The sequence below is a fragment of the Juglans microcarpa x Juglans regia genome, chromosome 1D, assembly GCF_004785595.1.
Source record: "Juglans microcarpa x Juglans regia isolate MS1-56 chromosome 1D, Jm3101_v1.0, whole genome shotgun sequence".
NCBI classification, from domain to species: domain Eukaryota; kingdom Viridiplantae; phylum Streptophyta; class Magnoliopsida; order Fagales; family Juglandaceae; genus Juglans; species Juglans microcarpa x Juglans regia.
The window spans coordinates 1001367-1021050 of NC_054594.1; the positions used below are offsets into that span (position 1 = coordinate 1001367).

The 19684-nt window shown below is 36.3% G+C and overlaps 3 protein-coding genes across 4 annotated transcripts; 2 read left to right on the plus strand and 1 right to left on the minus strand.

Moving 5' to 3' along the window:
• Positions 1 to 3940: 3940 nt before the first annotated feature.
• Positions 3941 to 5575, minus strand: LOC121268148. The gene is made up of 3 exons (XM_041172280.1): positions 5426 to 5575; positions 4857 to 4903; positions 3941 to 4697 (listed from the first exon to the last, which is right to left on the minus strand). Exons 1-3 carry the CDS (start codon positions 5573 to 5575, stop codon positions 3941 to 3943), a joined length of 954 nt encoding a protein of 317 aa, XP_041028214.1.
• Positions 5576 to 8201: 2626 nt separating this feature from the next.
• On the plus strand, positions 8202 to 10228 carry LOC121235045 (lysine-rich arabinogalactan protein 18-like). 2 transcript variants are annotated; one of them, XM_041131262.1, is made up of 2 exons: positions 8202 to 8989; positions 9241 to 9451. In XM_041131262.1, exons 1-2 carry the CDS (start codon positions 8257 to 8259, stop codon positions 9315 to 9317), a joined length of 810 nt encoding a protein of 269 aa, XP_040987196.1. In that variant the 5' UTR covers positions 8202 to 8256; the 3' UTR covers positions 9318 to 9451. The 2 variants fall into 2 exon arrangements, with proteins under 2 accessions (XP_040987196.1, XP_040987203.1); XM_041131269.1 differs by lacking the exon at positions 9241 to 9451 and adding an exon at positions 9781 to 10228 and having other exon boundaries at positions 8204 to 8916.
• A 2900-nt stretch (positions 10229 to 13128) lies between these two features.
• LOC121265520 lies at positions 13129 to 18380 on the plus strand. The gene is made up of 10 exons (XM_041169177.1): positions 13129 to 13486; positions 13975 to 14041; positions 14208 to 14461; positions 14642 to 15248; positions 15371 to 16015; positions 16552 to 16992; positions 17249 to 17443; positions 17537 to 17593; positions 17898 to 17960; positions 18035 to 18380. Exons 1-10 carry the CDS (start codon positions 13461 to 13463, stop codon positions 18116 to 18118), a joined length of 2439 nt encoding a protein of 812 aa, XP_041025111.1. The 5' UTR covers positions 13129 to 13460; the 3' UTR covers positions 18119 to 18380.
• The last annotated feature ends 1304 nt before the right edge of the window (positions 18381 to 19684 follow it).

Here is a 19684-nt window from a genome sequence, read left to right on the forward strand (position 1 = left end):
TTAAAGGAATATCAATGATTAATGTCCAAAATTGATTCATTACTATCGCCAATGAAAAAAATCAATGGGTTAATAGAGTAAACTTGAAATACGACCAATTTGTCACAAAGATCAAAACTTTCAATTCCTATTATTTTTTCCTCAATTCTTTACCAGTAAACAAGCAAAGAAAAAGAGGAAGAAAAGATTATTGTATGATATATTAGTTAAAATTGTATAGGATTTGGCGAGTTTGAAGGAATTGGCAGATTTATCAAAGAGATCGACGATGTCTTCATATTTGGAACAGAACAAACCCCAGCCGTTGAGCTTCTTTTCTGCTTTTTTCTAGAACTCCTATGCTTTCGTAATATGATCCCCCCATTTAATAGTACTAAGATTTCTCCTGAGTTGGGAGAGAAAAGATCAAAGTGGGAGAGAATTATGCAATAGAAAAAATGTTGTCGTCAAGGTTAGGTTTGATTGCGATGAGAAAGGGAGTGCCTTTCGACCATTGTAGTCTTTGGTTCGTTTGGGTTTAGAATATTATAAGAGTTTGTACGTGGGCGTCGAAAATGGTGGGCGATGGCAAAATTACTGAAGAGTGACGGAGCAGCGGTGGGTGACGGCGGCAAGAAAAGAGTGAGGTGATGAGGTTGAGGTCGAGGAACGCGAGGAACAACTAGGGCTTACAGGTTTTGATCCTGCATAATTCATATTCCAATGTGATGCACCTCTTTTGGTTTATGTGGAATATGTGATGTGGCAAAATGCTATTGGTGTCTGTTAAGGCCACGACAATAGCCCGACCGATTCAAATTGGAACTATTTATATTTTCAACATTCACTTATATTTCTCTCTTCAAATTCACCACAATATAGTTTGATACAAAATATTTAAAAATTTAATTGAGACAGATTGGAAAGGAAAAATTATATATACTCATATTCCAGCCTTTGAGATAACATGCATTATTCGTGTTTTAGAACATAAACGTACTCATAGATTTTTGTATACATGTGTGAGATACACTTATAGCTCTTTAAATAATTTTTTTATATAACTATGTTTTAAATTGAGAATATCTGTAAAATAATGTTTATATTTACAATTTTTTTTTTTGGCCAAAAGGAGGCTGGCACCATCAGCACTTTATTAATAACCTCACTTGTGACGGAGGAAAACCGTGGTTACAAAAATCCAACTTAATAAACTAGCCAAACAACTCCCAACCATACTACCTACTTACTCAGCAAGCCAAAACATCAACATAACTTCCTATGTCGAACATAAGCTTTACCCATTCTATAGAACCTATACAGTCCCCTAATAGAACGTGGTAACTAAGCAACCTCAAAAACGAAATACTCCTCACCCATAGCACCACCTCTAGCAAGCTCATCCGCTACCTTATTACCTTCTCTATACAAATGAGATATGGAAAAATCAAAACCCTCCAAAAGAGATAATAAATGATCCCAAAAATTTTAAAAATACTAAACTGTACAATATTTACCCACCAACCAAGAAACCACAATTAAGAATCACATTCTATATCAATGCAAAAAAATCCCAACTGCCGACAGTATTTTATTCCTTCCACGACAGCACGTAACTCAACTTCATTGTTAGTAACCGATCCAAAAAATTTTGAGAAAGAAAAAATTAACTTTCCCTCGTGATCACGCAAAATCTTAACCCCCCCCCCCCCCAATACCAGGATTACCAAGGCATCTACCATCTAAATTTAATTTCAATCTACCTGAGAATGGCCTTAACCACCGAACAACCTACAAACAGCCAGAATTCTTCATAGAAACTCGAATCCCCAAATTCTGCAATACTTGTAAGTCACCATTCTCCATATTCATTCCTTCAAAACCTTTGACAATGACCCTCACCCAGTGTTTAATCGAAGTCCAGACTTCTATAATATTTTCATATTTCCCTTCCATCCTTGCTACACATCGACACCCCCACAATCTCCAAACCACTAAGCTAGGAATTAGACCCAACAACAAGCCACTTTGAGAACTCCTTCTTGCTCTATTAAACCATATCTGAGTCCGCTCCCTCCAATTTTATTTTTCTCGAAATGGCATCTTGAGTTCAGCTAAACACTTTCTCCATACTTCATGTGCAAAATCTCTCATACGCAATATATGATCCAAATCCTCTTCCTTACCCTCTACACATCACTCACAACGCGACACAATCGGGATCTCTAATTTCCGTACTTGGATCATCCACACTAAGGCAATTAAAAGTAATGTTCCACATACAAATTGATATTTTATTTGGTAACCATTTATTCCATTTCCACTTGGCCCAAGGAAATTTCGGCATTCTAATTCTGATACATTCTTATGCAGATTTGGATGAAAAACACCCATTTTTTTCAGGTCTCCATACTAAAATGTCTTTTTCCTCTCTCAGATTCCCCACTTTTTCCATCACCTCAAAGGCTCTTTATGTACCCAATAACATTTGGAGTCTATCCATATCCCAAACATTATTAACAACAAATTTTCGAATACTGGTTGTCTTTTCTTCCTCTCTAACCATCATTTTATCACAAAGAGGACCAGAACCCATAAAATTATCATACCATAATGACACCCGCCCCTCTCTAATTTTCGAGAAAGAATTGTTCACAAATCTAACAAAGCCGCCATAATCTTTTTCCAGAACATCAAAGCAGCACCATCACTAATACATAAGGAAATGTGCTTGTTCTTGATATATTTGGCTTTGAAAAAAAATAGCCCACAATGAGTTTTGATACAAAATCTGCCAGCCAAATTTCATGAATAAGAATTTTTGCACCTCGCTCAACTTCCGCACCCCAATACCTCATTTCTCTACCGGCAAACATAATTTCTTCCAAGATCGTCATTTATATTTATTTTTTCCTTGATGTTCACCCCATAAAAAATTTAAAAATAATATTAATCTTCTTGATCACAGTTTTTGGCACTTGCAAAACTGAAAGAAGGTGAATAGGCATGCTCGAGAGCACATGCCTTAACAAAATAAGCCTTTCACCCTGCGAAATCAATTTACTTTTCCAGCTTAAGATTTTCTTCCTAACTCGCTCCACCAGAGGTTCAAAATGTATAGCTCTCAAGCGACTATCTACTATCAGAGCACCCAAATAAGAAAATGGAAAACTTCCTTCTAAAAGTTTTATTTCCTCCAAAATCTCCCTAGATCGATTATGTGAAACCTATTTAGAAAAAAAAAATTGTCGATTTATCCAGATTCATACATTGCCTCGACCAACATTCATATTGTTTCAAAACACACATCAAACCTCTTATTGACCTCCTAGTTCCATTAGCAAAAATAACTAGATCATCTATATAAAGAAGGTGAGAAAATCTCGGAGCATTTGAGGGGTGCGAGAAAGGCAAAATACTCCCCTCCATCACAACCTTATTTAGCACCCTCGACAATATCTCCTCCATAAGAATAAATAAATATGGGAAAGAGGATCTTCCTGCCGGAAACCCTTCTTAGATTTAAATAAATCTCTATAAGTTTCATTCATAATCACTGAGAACCAAGGCAAACAAACACAATTATTCACCAATTTCTGAAAAAAAATCCGGTACCTCTAGAGTAAGTACAACATGATCCAGAAACCTTCAATCCACTCAGTCATATGCCTTACTCATATCAATTTTCAACAAGATATTCCCCCTAGCCTTCCTATGTAACAATTTCGTCATCTCTTGAGTAAGAAAAATATTATCCAATATATTTCGACCTTTAACAAACACCCCTTGCTCAGGAGAAATTATCTTATCAAGCAACGAAGATAATCTATAAACTAAAAGTTTAGAGAAAACCTTATAGATGACGTTGCAAATACTGATCAGTCTGAACTTATCAAAACTCTGTAGATTCTTCACCTTAGGAATAGGCAGCAAGTAAGAAGCTATGTAATACTGAGGAAGCTCACCCTCTGAAAACCTCCTTCACCGCCTCCATAACATCCATCTTCACTATATTCCAACATGCCAAATTAAAAGCAGATCCAAAACCATTAAGCCACGAGCTAGAATCAGAACCAATTGAAGAGAGAGCCAATTTGACTTCTCTCTCCATTGGTTCGAGCTTCAGCTTCTGTGCATTATCATTAGAAATACCTTGAGGAAACAATTGTTTCAAATCCGGTAGTTCAACTAAATTTTCTTGCATCAGAAACGACTCAAAATACTTCACAGCCTCTTCATGAACTCTTCTTGGAGAATAAAAAAAACCCCCATCCGGAAGCCTCATTTCTCTGACACTATAATTACTTCTTCTCTGTGCAATAATTGCATGGAAAAATCTAGAATTCTGGTCACCCTCCACCCACCACTTTTTCTTCGCTTGTTGAGCTAGGCGCATATCCTCTTGTTTCAACCAGACCTCTAGTTCAGCCTTTGTTGCCAATAAATCTGCCTTATCATCTTCATTATAATTTGATTGCAAGGATCCCTCAAGGACCTCCAATCTTTCTTCCAACTCTCGAATAACAACATCCACTTGCCCAAACTTTTTTTTATTCCAAGTTCGAAGCGCAATCTTCAATCTTTTCAATATCTTGGCTAATTTGGACAAACCAGAATTTGATACAATTGATTCTCTCCAAGAGCTTGTCACCACATTCAAGAAATCTTCATAAGAAATCCACATGTTGTGAAACCGAAATGGAGAAGGTCCATAACGCCTGAAATCAGAAAAAAACTTTAACAAAATAGGAGAATAATCCGAAGTTTGCCTCTCTAAAAATTGAGCAGAAGCTTTCCCAAAATGAGCCAAAAAAGATTGTTCACGAGCACCCTATCAAGTTTGGCCTAGCTTCTAGCCATACCAAGTTGACCATTACACCAAGAAGGTTGTCTCCTTTCCATCCTTAAATCCAGAACTCCACACCTATCAATACAAGAGTTAAAATCCTCCATAGCCAAAACAGATCTCGACCTACCACCCTTCCTCTCCTCATTCGATCAAATAATATTGAAATCCCCTTGCACCACCCAAGGCAAGCCCACACTAGAGACTCCCCCAAATGTTCCCATAAAGCTTGTCAATCTATATGGTTACATTTTGCATAAACAAATATTGCCAAAAACGACTTATCACCTCCTGAAAAAACACATGTAATTGATTGATTAAATGCACTAATCAATTCAAAATCAATCTCTTCCTTCCAACAAACCCATATTTTGCCTCCTTCATCCATATTTGAGTAGATCATAGGAAAGTTTAAAGTATTTGCCCAGCTTTGCAATCTGTCAACAACTTGAAACGGTTCTGAAATCACTAATATAGACACGTCAAACTTCGTCAATCTCCTCCGCAATGTTCCAACACCACGAATATTCCACACTATGATCTTATCAATCATGAATTCGGTTTTTAAGGTTGGGCCTTAACCCTTTGAGACTTCCTTACCACTGATTCTTTTTGACAACTTGTCTCAATCTCTTTATCCATACTTGCGCTAGGATTAGAATTGTAATCCTTCTGAGATTCTGAGATATCTTCACATTCCCCTTCTGAAAGCACTTCAAAACGATTCCTATGAGTAATGCCTTCAACCATGACTTCCACCTCTCGGCCAAACTGACCCTATTCACTAACAATCTTCAAAATCGACTCAGCAACCACCTTCTCCCCTGCTTCATACTTCTCCATTGTATGGCCATCATTAGTAATTTCTCCTTCCTCAACCACAACATTATCAACAGCATTATCCTCTTCCACATGCACTAATTCTTTCAACCCACTAGTACCTTCCTCTGCAATTACATTAACATGCTTTTGAACTTGTGTTTCAATAACAACTTCTTTCCCACTTCCAACAATCTTCTCCTCCACAACCCGAACATTCTTTTTTCTCCCAACGTCCTTCCACACTTTTTCCTCCCCCTCTTTCTTATGACCCTTCGGATCATTCTTCCTATTAGTTTGGATTTTTTTTTTCTGCTTTCCAACATGACACACCACTGCAATATGTCCCTGCCTGAAACATTTTGTACAATAAAAACCTTTCTTTTCATACACCACCTCTTGCCATCTAGGCTCTTTATTGCCAGCAATTATCGAAAAATCCTGAAAATGGTTCATCTAGTAGATCAATCTCCACACAAAGTCTTGCCCTTATAGCTCTAGTTTGGTACAATGTAGCTAACATCAAAATCTACAGACCAGTTAAACAATCTAAATTGATATCCCGCCACTACTCTCCCGAGTTGAATTTAAGGATCAAAGCGAACTTCAAATCCTGGGCAACCCGCTCCATCTCCACCTCAGAAAATACAAAACCCAACACCCCATCAATCAACTCTGGTCATCTTAGAGGAATCAGAAATTTAACTACAGACAAAGGTCGATTCAGCACATCCAGAAAGGATTGATGATCCCCTCATAATCCCTGATTCCCACATTTAGCCCATTCCCCCTTTGCTCCACCTCCCTCACCACCAATAGCAATTGCCGCCTCAGGCCCATTCAAACCCATAACAAATCTCGCCAGTAACAGAAGGCTACCGTAGGGGAAAACTCTGGCAACGGCTGAAGCTGCAGACCAGATCACCCAAAATGCGAGTTAATGAAACCCTAGCAGAGCGTGAAATTGCCCTGCCACGTCAGCATTCCGCTAGCTAACAAATTATAAGAGGGAAGTAATTTCATTATATTTACAAGTTATTTTACAAAATATCCATCATTTAAAATATAGTTGTATTAAAAATTGTAAAATAATTCATGTATGTGTACTATTTTTAATGTTGAGAGGATGGTGATAAAAAGAATTTTAAGAAAATTTTTCCATTTTCTAATTTTTCTTATACCCAAGATATTATATAACGCGATCAAAACTATGGACAAAAAAGTGAGATACAACTCATGAACATTAATTATATTTTTTCATAAAGTTTATATATAAATATTTGAGATTTATTATGCATCAGTCACTATTCATTCTCACATTTTACATCTATAATTTTTTTATAGGATGTGGAGATTTTTTTTATAAAATATGAGAATATTTTTGATGAGATATAAAGTGTGGAGTAATGGATACTAAGTGTAAGGAAAAAAATTTCATACTTACATAGCCTAGACTCATGCACGGTGAGTGGGGACAGAAGAGTCAAGACTTCTGCTGGACTTATTCCCATTTCCCACGGACAGGAACCGCGTGCATGATGGATGCCCGTTGCCATTGCCAGAAACTTCTAAATACAGACCGTTAAAAGACCCAAAAATCAAAAGAGGGCAAGCAAAGTACTTCACATCGATGATGGACAGTTTACAGAGGGTAGCAAAATGGGTCAAAAGACAATGCAAACACAGTCACAGAGAGAGATATCATAAAGAAAATATAAAACAAAGTTTCTCATAATTGGAAAAAGCTATTGCTCCGCTAGTAACTCTTGCTGGTTTATTTATTTTAAATTTTTTTATTTAATAATTAAGTAAATATTTTTTTAATAATATTATAAATTTTTTTAAAAAAATATTAAAAAATACTTACAAAAAATAAGAAATAAAATTTACTAATGAGAGCGAGTAGAACCACCCCGCATAATTTTATCGTATTCATTATATATATACACGTAGAATTCATTATATATATACATATAGAAAAATATTATTTTATCTATTTGGTTTGTTCGCTGGTTAAAAAATTTTTTTTTATTTTAATTATTAAGAAAATGATTTTAAATATATTGATATATTTTTTTATTTTTTAAAAATATTTAAATATATTAAAAAATTATAAAATAATAATAAAATAAAAAAACCTGAGCGGTATACTCAATGATAAAGGTGGGGGCGGCGTAGTAGCCACACCCACACTGCAACATTTCACGTGGCCAGGTCTCGTTGGTTTCTCTTTCTGTCTTGTCCTCTAGGGATCGTAAAGGCTGGCACTGTCCCCACCTCAACAATCCAGCTGTACCAACTACTACTGCGCATAATCAAAGCAGGGAATTGCTGAAGCTAAAATGGGTCCCACTCCAGACTGTTTCAAGCGCCACATTTACACTGTCACCTTTGTTCGATTGTGCCATGTGGGACCCTCTAACCCGATCCTCCTTTATTCTCTTTGGACGTTGATCCAACGGTTACTTTCGGGCCCACTTCTTCTGGACCCCATTTCCTCGAACGGCCCAGATCCAACAACTCCCGTCCCGGTTTACTTGAGTGGGCCTATATATAAGCGCTACCCATCTATTACCGTCTTCAAGTCTCTGTCTCTGACTCTCTCTGAAGCAATGGATCGAAAGTGCTTTCTCGCATTTGCATTCGCATTCATCTGCGTCATTGCCAGCAGCGTCGGAGCCGAATCTCCAGCTGCTGCGCCGTCGAAAGCTCCGCCAACTGCTACTACACCGACTCCACCTGCCGCAGCTCCGTCTAAACCACAATCTCCAGCCAAAGCACCTTCCAAACCAAAGTCTCCGGCTCCGGTTTCGTCTCCAACATCGTCTTCAGTACCACCAGCTGTTGCTCCATCGAAGAAGCCCGCGGCGCCTGCACCATCGAAGAAGCCGGAGGCGCCTGCTCCATCGAAAAAACCGGTAGCGCCTGCCCCAGCGGCTACGACTCCCACGTCGTCGCCTCCAGCTGTCACTCCAGTAAGCTCCCCACCAGCTCCTGTTCCAGTCAGCTCTCAACCGTCACCTGCTCCGGCGAAATCTCCTCCATCACCTGCACCAGAAACTGTCCCCTCCAGCTCTCCTCCGGCTCCCGTTTCTGCACCAACTGCTGAGGTTCCGGCTCCTGCTCCCAGCAAGAAGAAGACCAAAACGAAAACTAGGAAACACCACGCGCCGGCCCCAGCGCCAGCATTGCTAAGTCCTCCTGCGCCGCCGGCAGAAGCCCCGGGACCGAGTCTGGACGCTTTCTCACCCGGTCCCTCCTTAGCCGATGAGGTACGTGTTATCATGCATTTAACCTTGATCCTAACTTGCACCGCGGTACAATGTGCGCTCAGATCTGGGATCTTACTTTTTTTTCTTTAAATTCTTAATTACTCTCGATTCATCTTAATTTATTATTATAATTTTTTTAAATTTTAATATAAAATATAATAAATAATTTAATTTTTTTAAATCTTAAAATAATAATAATATTAAAAAATAATATTTTAATAATATTTTATATTTCAACTCAATTCAACTCAACTTATTTTAACAATTAAATACATTATTAAAATGCTCTTTCGGAGACATTGAGCTTATTTTAACAGCTAAATACATTATTAAGATGCTCTTTCGGAGACATTGTATCTCTGTTCTATAGTTTTATGTTAGCTTTGCTCAGTAGCCAGTAGGGACCGGACCGTGTACAGAAACAGAGTACAATGTGTTCCCCACGCGCGAGTAAGCACCGTAGATGTTCATTAGTTAGAGTGAAATTTCTAGTTGCAGAACACAGTCAAACAAGAAATGACGTTGTCAGACTGTCATACAGTAATACAGTCCAGCTTTTATTGTCGTCGTTGTCTAAAAATTGTAAATTTATTAAAAAAATAAAAATAATACTAAATACAAACTTTAAATAAATAAATTTTATACAAATTTTTTATAAAATAATAGATCTTATTAATAAAGAATAATTTTTTTATATTTTTTTAAAATAAAATTTATTTTTTTATAAAGACTTATACGAGATTTATTTATTTAAAATTTATATAAATTATTTCTTAAAAAATAAACACGCAACTAACCACATAAAATTAATTACTGATCAACTAAATTAATTACTGTTTGAATCTTTGTGGAATCAAAATGCAGAGCGGAGCAGTTACGATCAGGTCCGTGCAGAAGGTAATTGCTGGCTTGGCATTGGGATTGGCTTCCCTCGGATTGATCCTTTAGAGAGAGAGGGAGAGAAAGATTTATGTACATTTATTTTATTATTATGTTCTTGGTGCTACATTATTTCAAGGACAGAGTTCTCCGACCGTTAGATGAATAATTTAAATGGAGTATTCAAGGATATATTATTTTTTTTAATTATATTATCTGTTTAACAATCATGTGAGTGTTAAACAGGTTATGTGATTAAAATCAAGTCTTATTGGCTTTGGAAAATTCTGTCGGTTTGCTTTTGGACGGTTGGGATTTACCCACGTCTACTTCTTTTATTCTTTCGGCCGAGTATGGTGAAAACTTTGTAGTTTTCTGTTGACTGCTTCATTTACTGTTGTATTAGTATTACTAGTAAACTTCCGTTATATTATTTTCTCTTGTTTTCTTTTGCTTTTTGTCTGCATTTTCTTACATTAATACTACCTTTTCATAAATAAATAACAATTCGACCAAAGTTTAAAAATAAAATTGCTTTTTTTTTTTTTTTTCCTTGTTGAGATGAGTTCGCTAATTTCTTTCACATTAATATAATAAGAAAAATTAAATTATAAAAAGATTTCATAAAAATAAACTCAGATTGATAGAGCTCATATGATCTAAATCATATTAATTTATGAATGTATTTTATTAAAATCTCTTTATAACTCTATCACTTCTCATAACAGTCTAGTCTAGATTAGACTTACCTCGTGCATGAGATGGGTAAAGTTGGCCAAATATTCCATCCCAAAGACAAAGCCTTTTGGCTTTTATAATCTTTACGTGCCTTGTAAGTTAGCATTTCACGTCTTAGAAAGCACCTAATTATTCCTCAATTGGAAAGTATTGGTGGTTTCCACAGCCTATACAGTCCAAACCCAAAGTTAAAAGAGATTCCTCTGGGGATCAAAGTACCAATAAATTGGTCACGGATGAACAATATGTAGTCTTATCAGGCAGTGAATTTATATAATATGGAAACATACATGGCTGGCTCACTTCCAAGCCTTTTTCACCTTTCAAAAAGTCGAGACGAGCATTTTGAAGCAAAGGGAATGGCGTAGAGAAGCCAAAAGCTACGAGTTGATGTTCAGCTGCATTTCTTTTATGGGTGTAAAAAGAAAGAACATGCTTTGATTTCAAGCAAAGGAAAATGTCTTCCTTTTGCTCTTTTAACTTTTCCCACAAGTAAATAATATAGGTATAAAGGGAGGGCATTTTTGTAAAATAATGTTCCTTTCATAAGATATTTTATAAAAATACATCTCATTTACAATATAATTACGTAAAGTATTTGAAAAATATTATGTGCAAATTATTTTCTAATAATATAATCATGATATGACCAATTATTAGGAAAGTGAATAATATAATCGTAATAAAAATTGATAGCTCTATTGTCAAATCCTCCAGTGGAGTTTGCTCGTAGGGTACTCACAATTAATTTATTGTAATTATTTAGGCATAAAAATTATAATTTTAAAGAGGATTACTTATTCACTAAAGGTAGTGATAGAGTTACTACTTTATTACTATCCATCTACTATCCAAGTTCATTTCAAATTTTTTTATTTTTTTATCATTTTCTTTTAAGTATATTTTTAACATCTTTAATCACTAAGAAAAAATTAAAAAAATATATAACTTTATTAATACTCACTTCCTTAATCATTAAGTAAAATAAAAAAAAAATTAAATATAAAAAAAATAGTAAATGGATAGTAGTAGAATAACCCTACCATTATTCATTCGCTAATATGTTAATGATTCAGGTCAATTAGTCTACTATTTTCTGATTTCTCTCTACTTGAAACCTTTTAACACACTTTTTCTTAGAACGAATCACCTATGCCCTAAATTTTATTTTATTATATTTTCATTTGTTTTTCTCTTCCCCTCCCCATCTTCATAAGAAGTTGTTGATATTTTTTCTCTCTTCTTATTGAAGTTAATTTTTTGGCATATTCTCTCCTCTAGCTTGGTTCATGCTCAATTTATTATCTTTTGGTGATCAAACACATGACTCTGATCAGCCCTCCATGAGTCCATGCCACTCTAGCCATTGCTACCAAATTACGAAATACTCACATGGACAAGCGATTCTAACAACAACACGCACAGCACTGCCAGATTGGCGTTTAGATGCTGAGATGATCTAAACTAATATGTAAATGGTAGTACTTTATAAGTTTCACTGAGATGTATTTGAAAATAAATAAATTGAAATATATATTTGAATATATGAAATAAGTTGATATTGATTTAACTTCTATGAGAAGTTGAAAAGGTAGTGGCCCTAGTGGATCTCATCAATGAATAGTTTGAAATGAGTTGAAGTGATTTTGACATCCAAACATTAGGCTATGTTTGGTTGTCGAATCAAACTCAACTCATCTCAAATCAATTATTGGTGAGGCCAATTATTTTTTTAATTTTCTATAAAAAACTTAAACACATCTCAACATACTTCATATATTTCAATCTAAAAAGTTAAGAATAATAATAGATTTACTACCTCCTTTCATCCATTTACTACTCTATAGTATATTTGAGATTTTTATTATTTAAAATCTATCTCAACTTAAAAAAGTTAAACTCATCTCAATAAAATCTATAAAATATTATTACGTACAATTCAACTCAACTCTACTCATTTTAATATTCAGACTAATTTTTCAAATATGACCCCACCCTAACCTCTGATCGGCATGTGGTTGCAAGTTGCAACTCACTAGGCTCTAGCACAAATAACTGCAATGAGTGCTTTTGGCCACCGTTAATTCAGACCACCAATACTATCATCCATCCGTAAGGACCGTATCAATGATACTTCCTCTCTCAAATGAAGAACATTTTTTACAACACTATTGGCAACGCTATACTATTTCATTTGTCACGGGTCTTCAACCCCGTGTCACAACAGTCTATCCAATAAATGATTAAAAAAAAAAACTATCATTTAAAACGACTCTCTTAAAATTTTGAAGTAGGTGAGGTCAATTTATTGATCTAATAGTTTATTTATTTATTTTTAGTTTTCTAGATGCGGTACAAGTTGCAAGAGGGTATATTTTTTTAGAACTCAACATCCTTTTTTAATGTATCTTAATTTTGTTTAGTAATGAAATGGTTGCTTAAAAAAATATAATGATTCAAGTCAGCGCAACCCAAAAAAAGAGAAAGAAAAAGAAAAAAAGGGAATAATGATTCAAGTGTTTTCCATAGACAGAATCTTTCATCCTTATCCGGGGGAGGCGGGACCATGTTAATCTTCGATGTATGGTTTCATCCTTGTCGTCTGTATGGTCTTTTCAACGTTGTATTCACATGGAATCAACGTGCGAAAGTTTCGTTGTCCAGGAATCAAATGCGCAGATCGCTGACTGACAAAAGTAAATGCACGGTTGGAGTAGAAAATGGCAATTGACATGTGGTTCTGAGAAGACACTCCGCTTATACCTTCTGTCTACGACGCAGTACGGATCATCCCCCCACCGCCTCATACATCGCTATAGATATTTCCTACTTTCCCAAATTCCTTTGTTTATGCCCCCGTAGCTCCACCATTTGTGCTGCTAGAGGGAACACCTACAACTGGAGAAAGAAGAGGAAAATCCATTTCCATGGGTATCTTCAGCTTCGAAGCTCGGTCTCTCTCTCTCTCTCTCTCTCTGAGAATTCCTTTTTCAATGTTCCCAGTCTAGTTCTATTTTACAACTTCTGTTTTCCCTTAGCTCTGTTAATTAAGTCAATTGATGTCCGCCTTAGCATAAGGATCTAAAGGTACCGATATCAATTCACATGGAGAAAAAGTATATGTATTTTATTTCATTTCGAAAAGATATATGGTTGCAATTTATTGTACTGAATTAACGGCAGAGCATATTTTCTTTTAGAATTCTCAGCCTCCCGTGAATTTGAAGATTACCAAAAGTTCGTGTAATGAATACATGGCCACTTTCCTGAGAAGTAAATATCAGAGAGCAAATTCAATGAAATACTATGAGAGCTTTTCACCCGAATTTAGTGGCTAGTGTTGACTTGATGCTCTATTTTGTTCGTATAAGTTTTTTACACTCAGATGCTGTTTATTATCTGAATACTTTATTAACTACCTATTCTCTTTTTTGGCGCTAGGTATCTTGATTCTTGCAAGAGGCATGAGGTGCTGCCCAACTCTGCAGTGTTGTCCTGGTTTTCTAAGGTCCTCTCCAAATAAAACTCCAACTTTAAATTGTCATTCATAATGTAAATATTCATGGTTTTCTTATCTTAATCTTCTGCTTTTATACACAACGCGCGCAACCCTTTCTTAGCTTGCAGCAGCACAGTGTATCATATCAATAACCTTTTGTTTCATTGTCATTCAGGCCAAGATCCAAAACTCCAACTATGCAAAATGTAGCATAGTGATTTCATTAGACCAGCTAAAAGATGCTGATATATCCTCACTGATTGATGTCTTTATGGCAACCGACTCCTCTGAGATTGATGCAGTTGACATACTTCATGAATCACATTGTGTCTTGAGTAAAGAAAACGTTACAGCTTTGATGAATGTGATCGATCAAAAGCTCCGTATCGTCGATTTCCTGGATATGTCATTGGGGAAGGACGTTTTATGGTCTGTTTCAATAATATTCCATTAATTGAGTTGTATTCTGTACATATTTTATCCCCCAATCCCTCTTTGAAAGCTTAATAGTTATGGTAATGCAGCTCTCCATCCATTGAAAGATAGATGGGGTTGTACATATTGAAGTGAAGTCTTTTAACTTATTTAACAATTTACTCTCTTCTCCAGGGATATCTGCCAGTATGGCTTGGCCTGTGAAGTCTTGAATTTGAGGTCTCTCCATATCGAAAAACTCGACATGGTTGGAGTATTTATGCGGTTACACACCCTTAATCTGGATTTTTGTACTTCCCTCTCTGGTTTACAGAAGGACTGTTTTTCTTGCATGCCATATCTGATGCGCCTCTCAATGTGTGAAACGAGAGTTGCTAATCTCTGGACAACTGCTGCTGCCCTGTCAAAACTTCCTTCTTTGGTGGAACTGCGGTTTCAAAATTGTTTACGTTGCAAGGACACTGGACCATGTCCTGCATTGTCTGGTGATAAAGCTAGGATTCATATTCCTGAGAGAACTCCCTTGATTATGGGTCATTACAACGAGGTACCGTCTACTGATACTGGAGATGCTGCATGTCATGTTTTGTGCACAAAAGAAACAGGCAGAGACCTACTCTGTCTTGATGATTCAAAAATAAATTGTGAGATCCACAGCATGACTGATAATTTTTCAGAGAAAAGTGAAGTAAAACTTTCAAGTTACCTGAAAGAAATGTGTTTGTTAGAAGTATCTGCTACCCTTCCTGATTTGAATGGACAGGCCAAAGTGGAGAGTGAGGTGAGAACCGACTATATTTTTTAATTGATATAATTAATATTAGGAAAGGACAAGTATACAAACATATTCATTCTTCATGAATTTATTAGCATATGTAACAGGTTTCTCTTGGCAAATTGTAGATTCAAGACAACGGTGAGTTTGCTAGGAGTTTTCAAAAGCAACACCTGACAAATGGCACTATGACAACCACCTATGATTCTCATCATCCGTCACCCATATGCTTTGAGAAAAATTATAGAGACTACATCATTTCTTCATTGCCTCATTTAGAAGTTTTAGATAATGTCCCTATCAGAAAGGTGGACAGGGAATTGGCCAAGGGTATCTGTTCAAAATACTATGAGCAGTTACCTTACAGACGGCGGCACAAGGAAAGTGTTGTTCATGTTTTGGATAATCGTGAAATGAGAACGAGTGGCATTTACTTCCAAAAACCTTTCAAGCCAAAACTCCTATATCCTTACAGAAATGGTCAACATTTTTTCTTGAGGTCCCTTAGTGCTGCCAAACTTGGGTCTTCTGCTTGGCCGCTGTTACATTCAGTGTCTAACTTTAGCCACATACTTAAAGAAGAAAGCAAAAGGCTTCGTCCAAGGCAGTTTGAGTATAATCCATCCAACTCCAGTCTTATGGCTTTTGGAACTCTGGATGGCGAAGTGGTTGTTATCAACCATGAAAGTGGAAAACTTGTTAGTTATATCCCATCCACTGGAGCAATGAACAGCGTATTGGGGTTGTGTTGGCTCAAGAAGCATCCATCCAAGGTATGCGATTTTATTACAACAACAAATGCCCTCAATCATACCATGAACTAGTCATATAATAGGCCCAGCATCTTGCTTGTTGAATATAATTTATTTTTCATGGAATTTACAATGTCTTGTAGATATTAGATATTAATGCGTGAGAATGCATGGTAATTCTGCTCTATATTTTTCATAGAATGTGCCAAAAAGATGTTTATAGTTTTATGAGCTAACTTGATGAGCTAACTCGAGATACTGAGATATTAAAAAGCACCGGGCTGTCTATGGTTTATTGTTAATGGAACCTTGGTAGAGTTTTACATATGTACTAGGTCAATGCATCCAAATAGCAAATGGTATCTCACTCCTGGAAGATTGTGAAATGGGACTAATTAGATGTATCCATGGCCTACCAATGTGCGTGATTGGTCTGGCTCATATATGCATAATTGAATTATAACAAACACTTGAGTACAAGGGCTGTGGATACTTTTTTAGTCACTTAAAACGTGTCTTTTTTTGCTGATTTCTTTTTCGCTTGTATGAACAACCAGCTTGTTGCCGGTTCTGACAATGGTTCCTTGAGGTTGTTTGACATCAATCATATGCCACCAAAAGTTACAGAAACCTGTTGCCGTTCTGCTACAGTAACTTTTGATGATTTTGAGCAATTGACTTCCCTTCATGTCAACTCGACGGATGATCAGTTTCTTGCCAGCGGGTACACAAAAAATGTTGCTCTATATGACATATGCAGTGGAAAACGTTTGCAATTGTTCACTGACATGCATCGAGAACCAATTAATGTGGTTAAGTTTGCACACCATTCCCCCTTTCTATTTGCTACTTCATCATTTGACCGTGATGTCAAGATGTGGGATTTGAGACAGAACCCAGTGCGGCCTTGCTATACAGCTTCAAGCTCTAGAGGAAATGTGATGCTTTGCTTTTCTCCTGATGACCTCTATTTGCTTGTTTCGGCTGTTGACAATGAGGTACATCTTTCTTGGATGGTATATGCTTTATTCTGGTATTGTATAAGAAATTTAGTGGGTAAGTTTAGTTGTTCTTCTTTAGTTTCGCTAATAAAGACCTTAGAGAGTAAGGATGTTCTCAACCCTCTGCCTAGCAGCATCTTGTAGTTTAAGGTCTGCTATTTTGGCATTTAGGCTGTCTTCTTGCCTCCACAATAACCAATTTATGTTGTTTCTTTTGGGTTGACAATGATGAAAAACTGTTTAATGATGCCAGGTTAAACAAATTCTGGCAGCTGACGGGAGGCTATGCATAAATTTTGAGATTGCTTCAAGCGGAAGTGCTCATAATTATACACGTTCCTATTACATAAATGGACGGGACTATATTATCAGTGGGAGTTGTGATGAACATGTTGTCCGCATATGCTGTGCTCAAACTGGAAGACGACTCAGGGATGTCCATTTAGAGGTACATTGGGAACTTTAATCTTCACAACTGCTTCATAACTCGCTTTTGTGACTGAAGAGTTGAACCTACCCGGTGCTTCTTCTTCCTTTGCAGGATAACAACTCAGGAAAATCTATGTTTGTGCAGTCCTTGAGGGGCGATCCGTTTAGGGTAAGTCTTTTGCAAGTATGACACATAATAACTTCTCTACATAATGTGTTCTACCGTCTACAAACAGTTGTTTTCATTAGCATATTCAAAGTACCAGATTTAGTTCTCAAATGTATTTTATAGTCGTTAATCTGATCCTCATGATATCATCTTGACTTGTCCCCTCTTCTTGATTTCTATACTAATATGGCTTACGGGTTCCCACAAAATGAAGATAGAAATAGTTTATCAAAACAGTTTGAGCTTCCTTAAGTTTAGTTACATCTTTAATCTGAATAAACATCCTTGTGTTTCCCATAAACAGGAATTTCACATGAGTGTCTTAGCAGCCTCTAGGCAAACAAGCTCAAAATGGGAGATCATAAAGGTAAATCCATGTTCCTGTTGTTAATGTTGTCAAAGCCCCAATTGGATTGGCTAAACCAGTGAGAATTTTTGCAGGTCAACTTGCTTGCTTCCAGTCACTATGCTGAAGAATCTTCTTCCAAACAACGTTGTGGTCCTTCCTACGATTTCGGAGGATGATGTATCAACCTTTCTCACACGGTATTTGTACATAATGCAGGTGCATATGCCTATATGCTTGGGAGTTTTGGGTTAATGCTTGAAAGAAGTCTGCTCTAAAATTGTTGGTGTGGCCGTGCTTCCTTGCGAGCTTTTGTATGTTCTTGTTCCTCTAGCCAGCATACTCGGCGGCTGAATTCAGTGTTGTAAATCTCATTAAACTCTTGTTTCAGTCATAAGTTTCACGCTAGAAAATAAAAAATTAGATGAAGTTTGACGGTTTTCTCCAAGTTTTATACAGGCCATACTGGAAAAGAAATCGGTCCATATTTTTTACTTCAAGATCTAGATACAGTTTTTCCTTTTTTTTTTCCCTGAGAATGCAAATGCAAGGGGCATGAAAGGTCCCTCCTCTCTCACGCGCAACCACGTGTGGACGAACAAAGAAAAGCAAAAGTGGGCGATATTATATAAGGTGTACGCTCCAGAGACATCTGAATTCTCTGTCCCTCAACCCTTACTACGTTGTACTACTGGTCTACTACCTGTTAGTTTTTTTAATTTATTTTGCCTCAGCAGTGCTGCACGCTCCCTTCACTTAATAATTTGCTGTCAGTTTTATCATTTCCTCTGTACACACATTTTCGATAAGATTTGACATAAATAAATGGGCTTAAAACTTTGGCACGGGAAAATATTTCCCACTCCCGCTATGCGCCGCGTGTGGGGGGGGGGGGGGGGGGGAAGAGAGAGGTGGCTCCGTCCTGTAAGGGCGGGTATTACTCTTAATTTCTAACATACGATTGAGTATGTTCACTAATATAAATTTTATATTTTATTTTATTTTTATTTTATTCATATTTTTTAAATATTTTTAAAAAACAAAAAAATATATCAATATTCTAAAATTTATTTTCTTAATTATTAAATAAAAATAAATAGATAAACGGTGAAAATGAGAAAGTAAACTAGTGGCTACCATTTTGCTTTGAATACTGATGTAAAGGAATTTTATATTTTTTTTGTAAGAAGCTGACATTTTTTTCTGAGTTTTGGTCAGATCTTTGGCAGAGTGTGATCTGAAATGGGCTTTTGAATTTCTGACTGCAGAGGAAAAAAAATTAAAAAAATAAATAGTATAGCGTGGTAAGGATATCACTACCCAAATATCCGTATCTTTAGTTTCTTGTCTAAAAGAATCTTCATTTAGTATTTTATCTTTTGCCAACCTGGAAAGGCAATGATGAGTTAAAATGATTTGTTAAGATAAAAGAAAATAGGTGCAAAAGATTGGGTTTTAATAGAGAGGGGACAAATTAGAGCAGGTGTTTCCAATTGGGTTTAAGCGATACCTTGGATAGTTATGAGATGATATTTGGTATCACAAATCATCAATTTCTTTCAATCTACATTCTTCGTCCCATTGACATGGTAACCCTTAACAAACCTTAAATTTTTGGGTGAATTGCCCTCAAATTTCTCCTTGAAATATAGTTAAAAAAAAAAAAAAAGTTAAGACTTGTGGATTGTAAAAGACCACCGTTGATTACAAGATCAATGGAGATGAGTAGATGCCATTTTATTGAA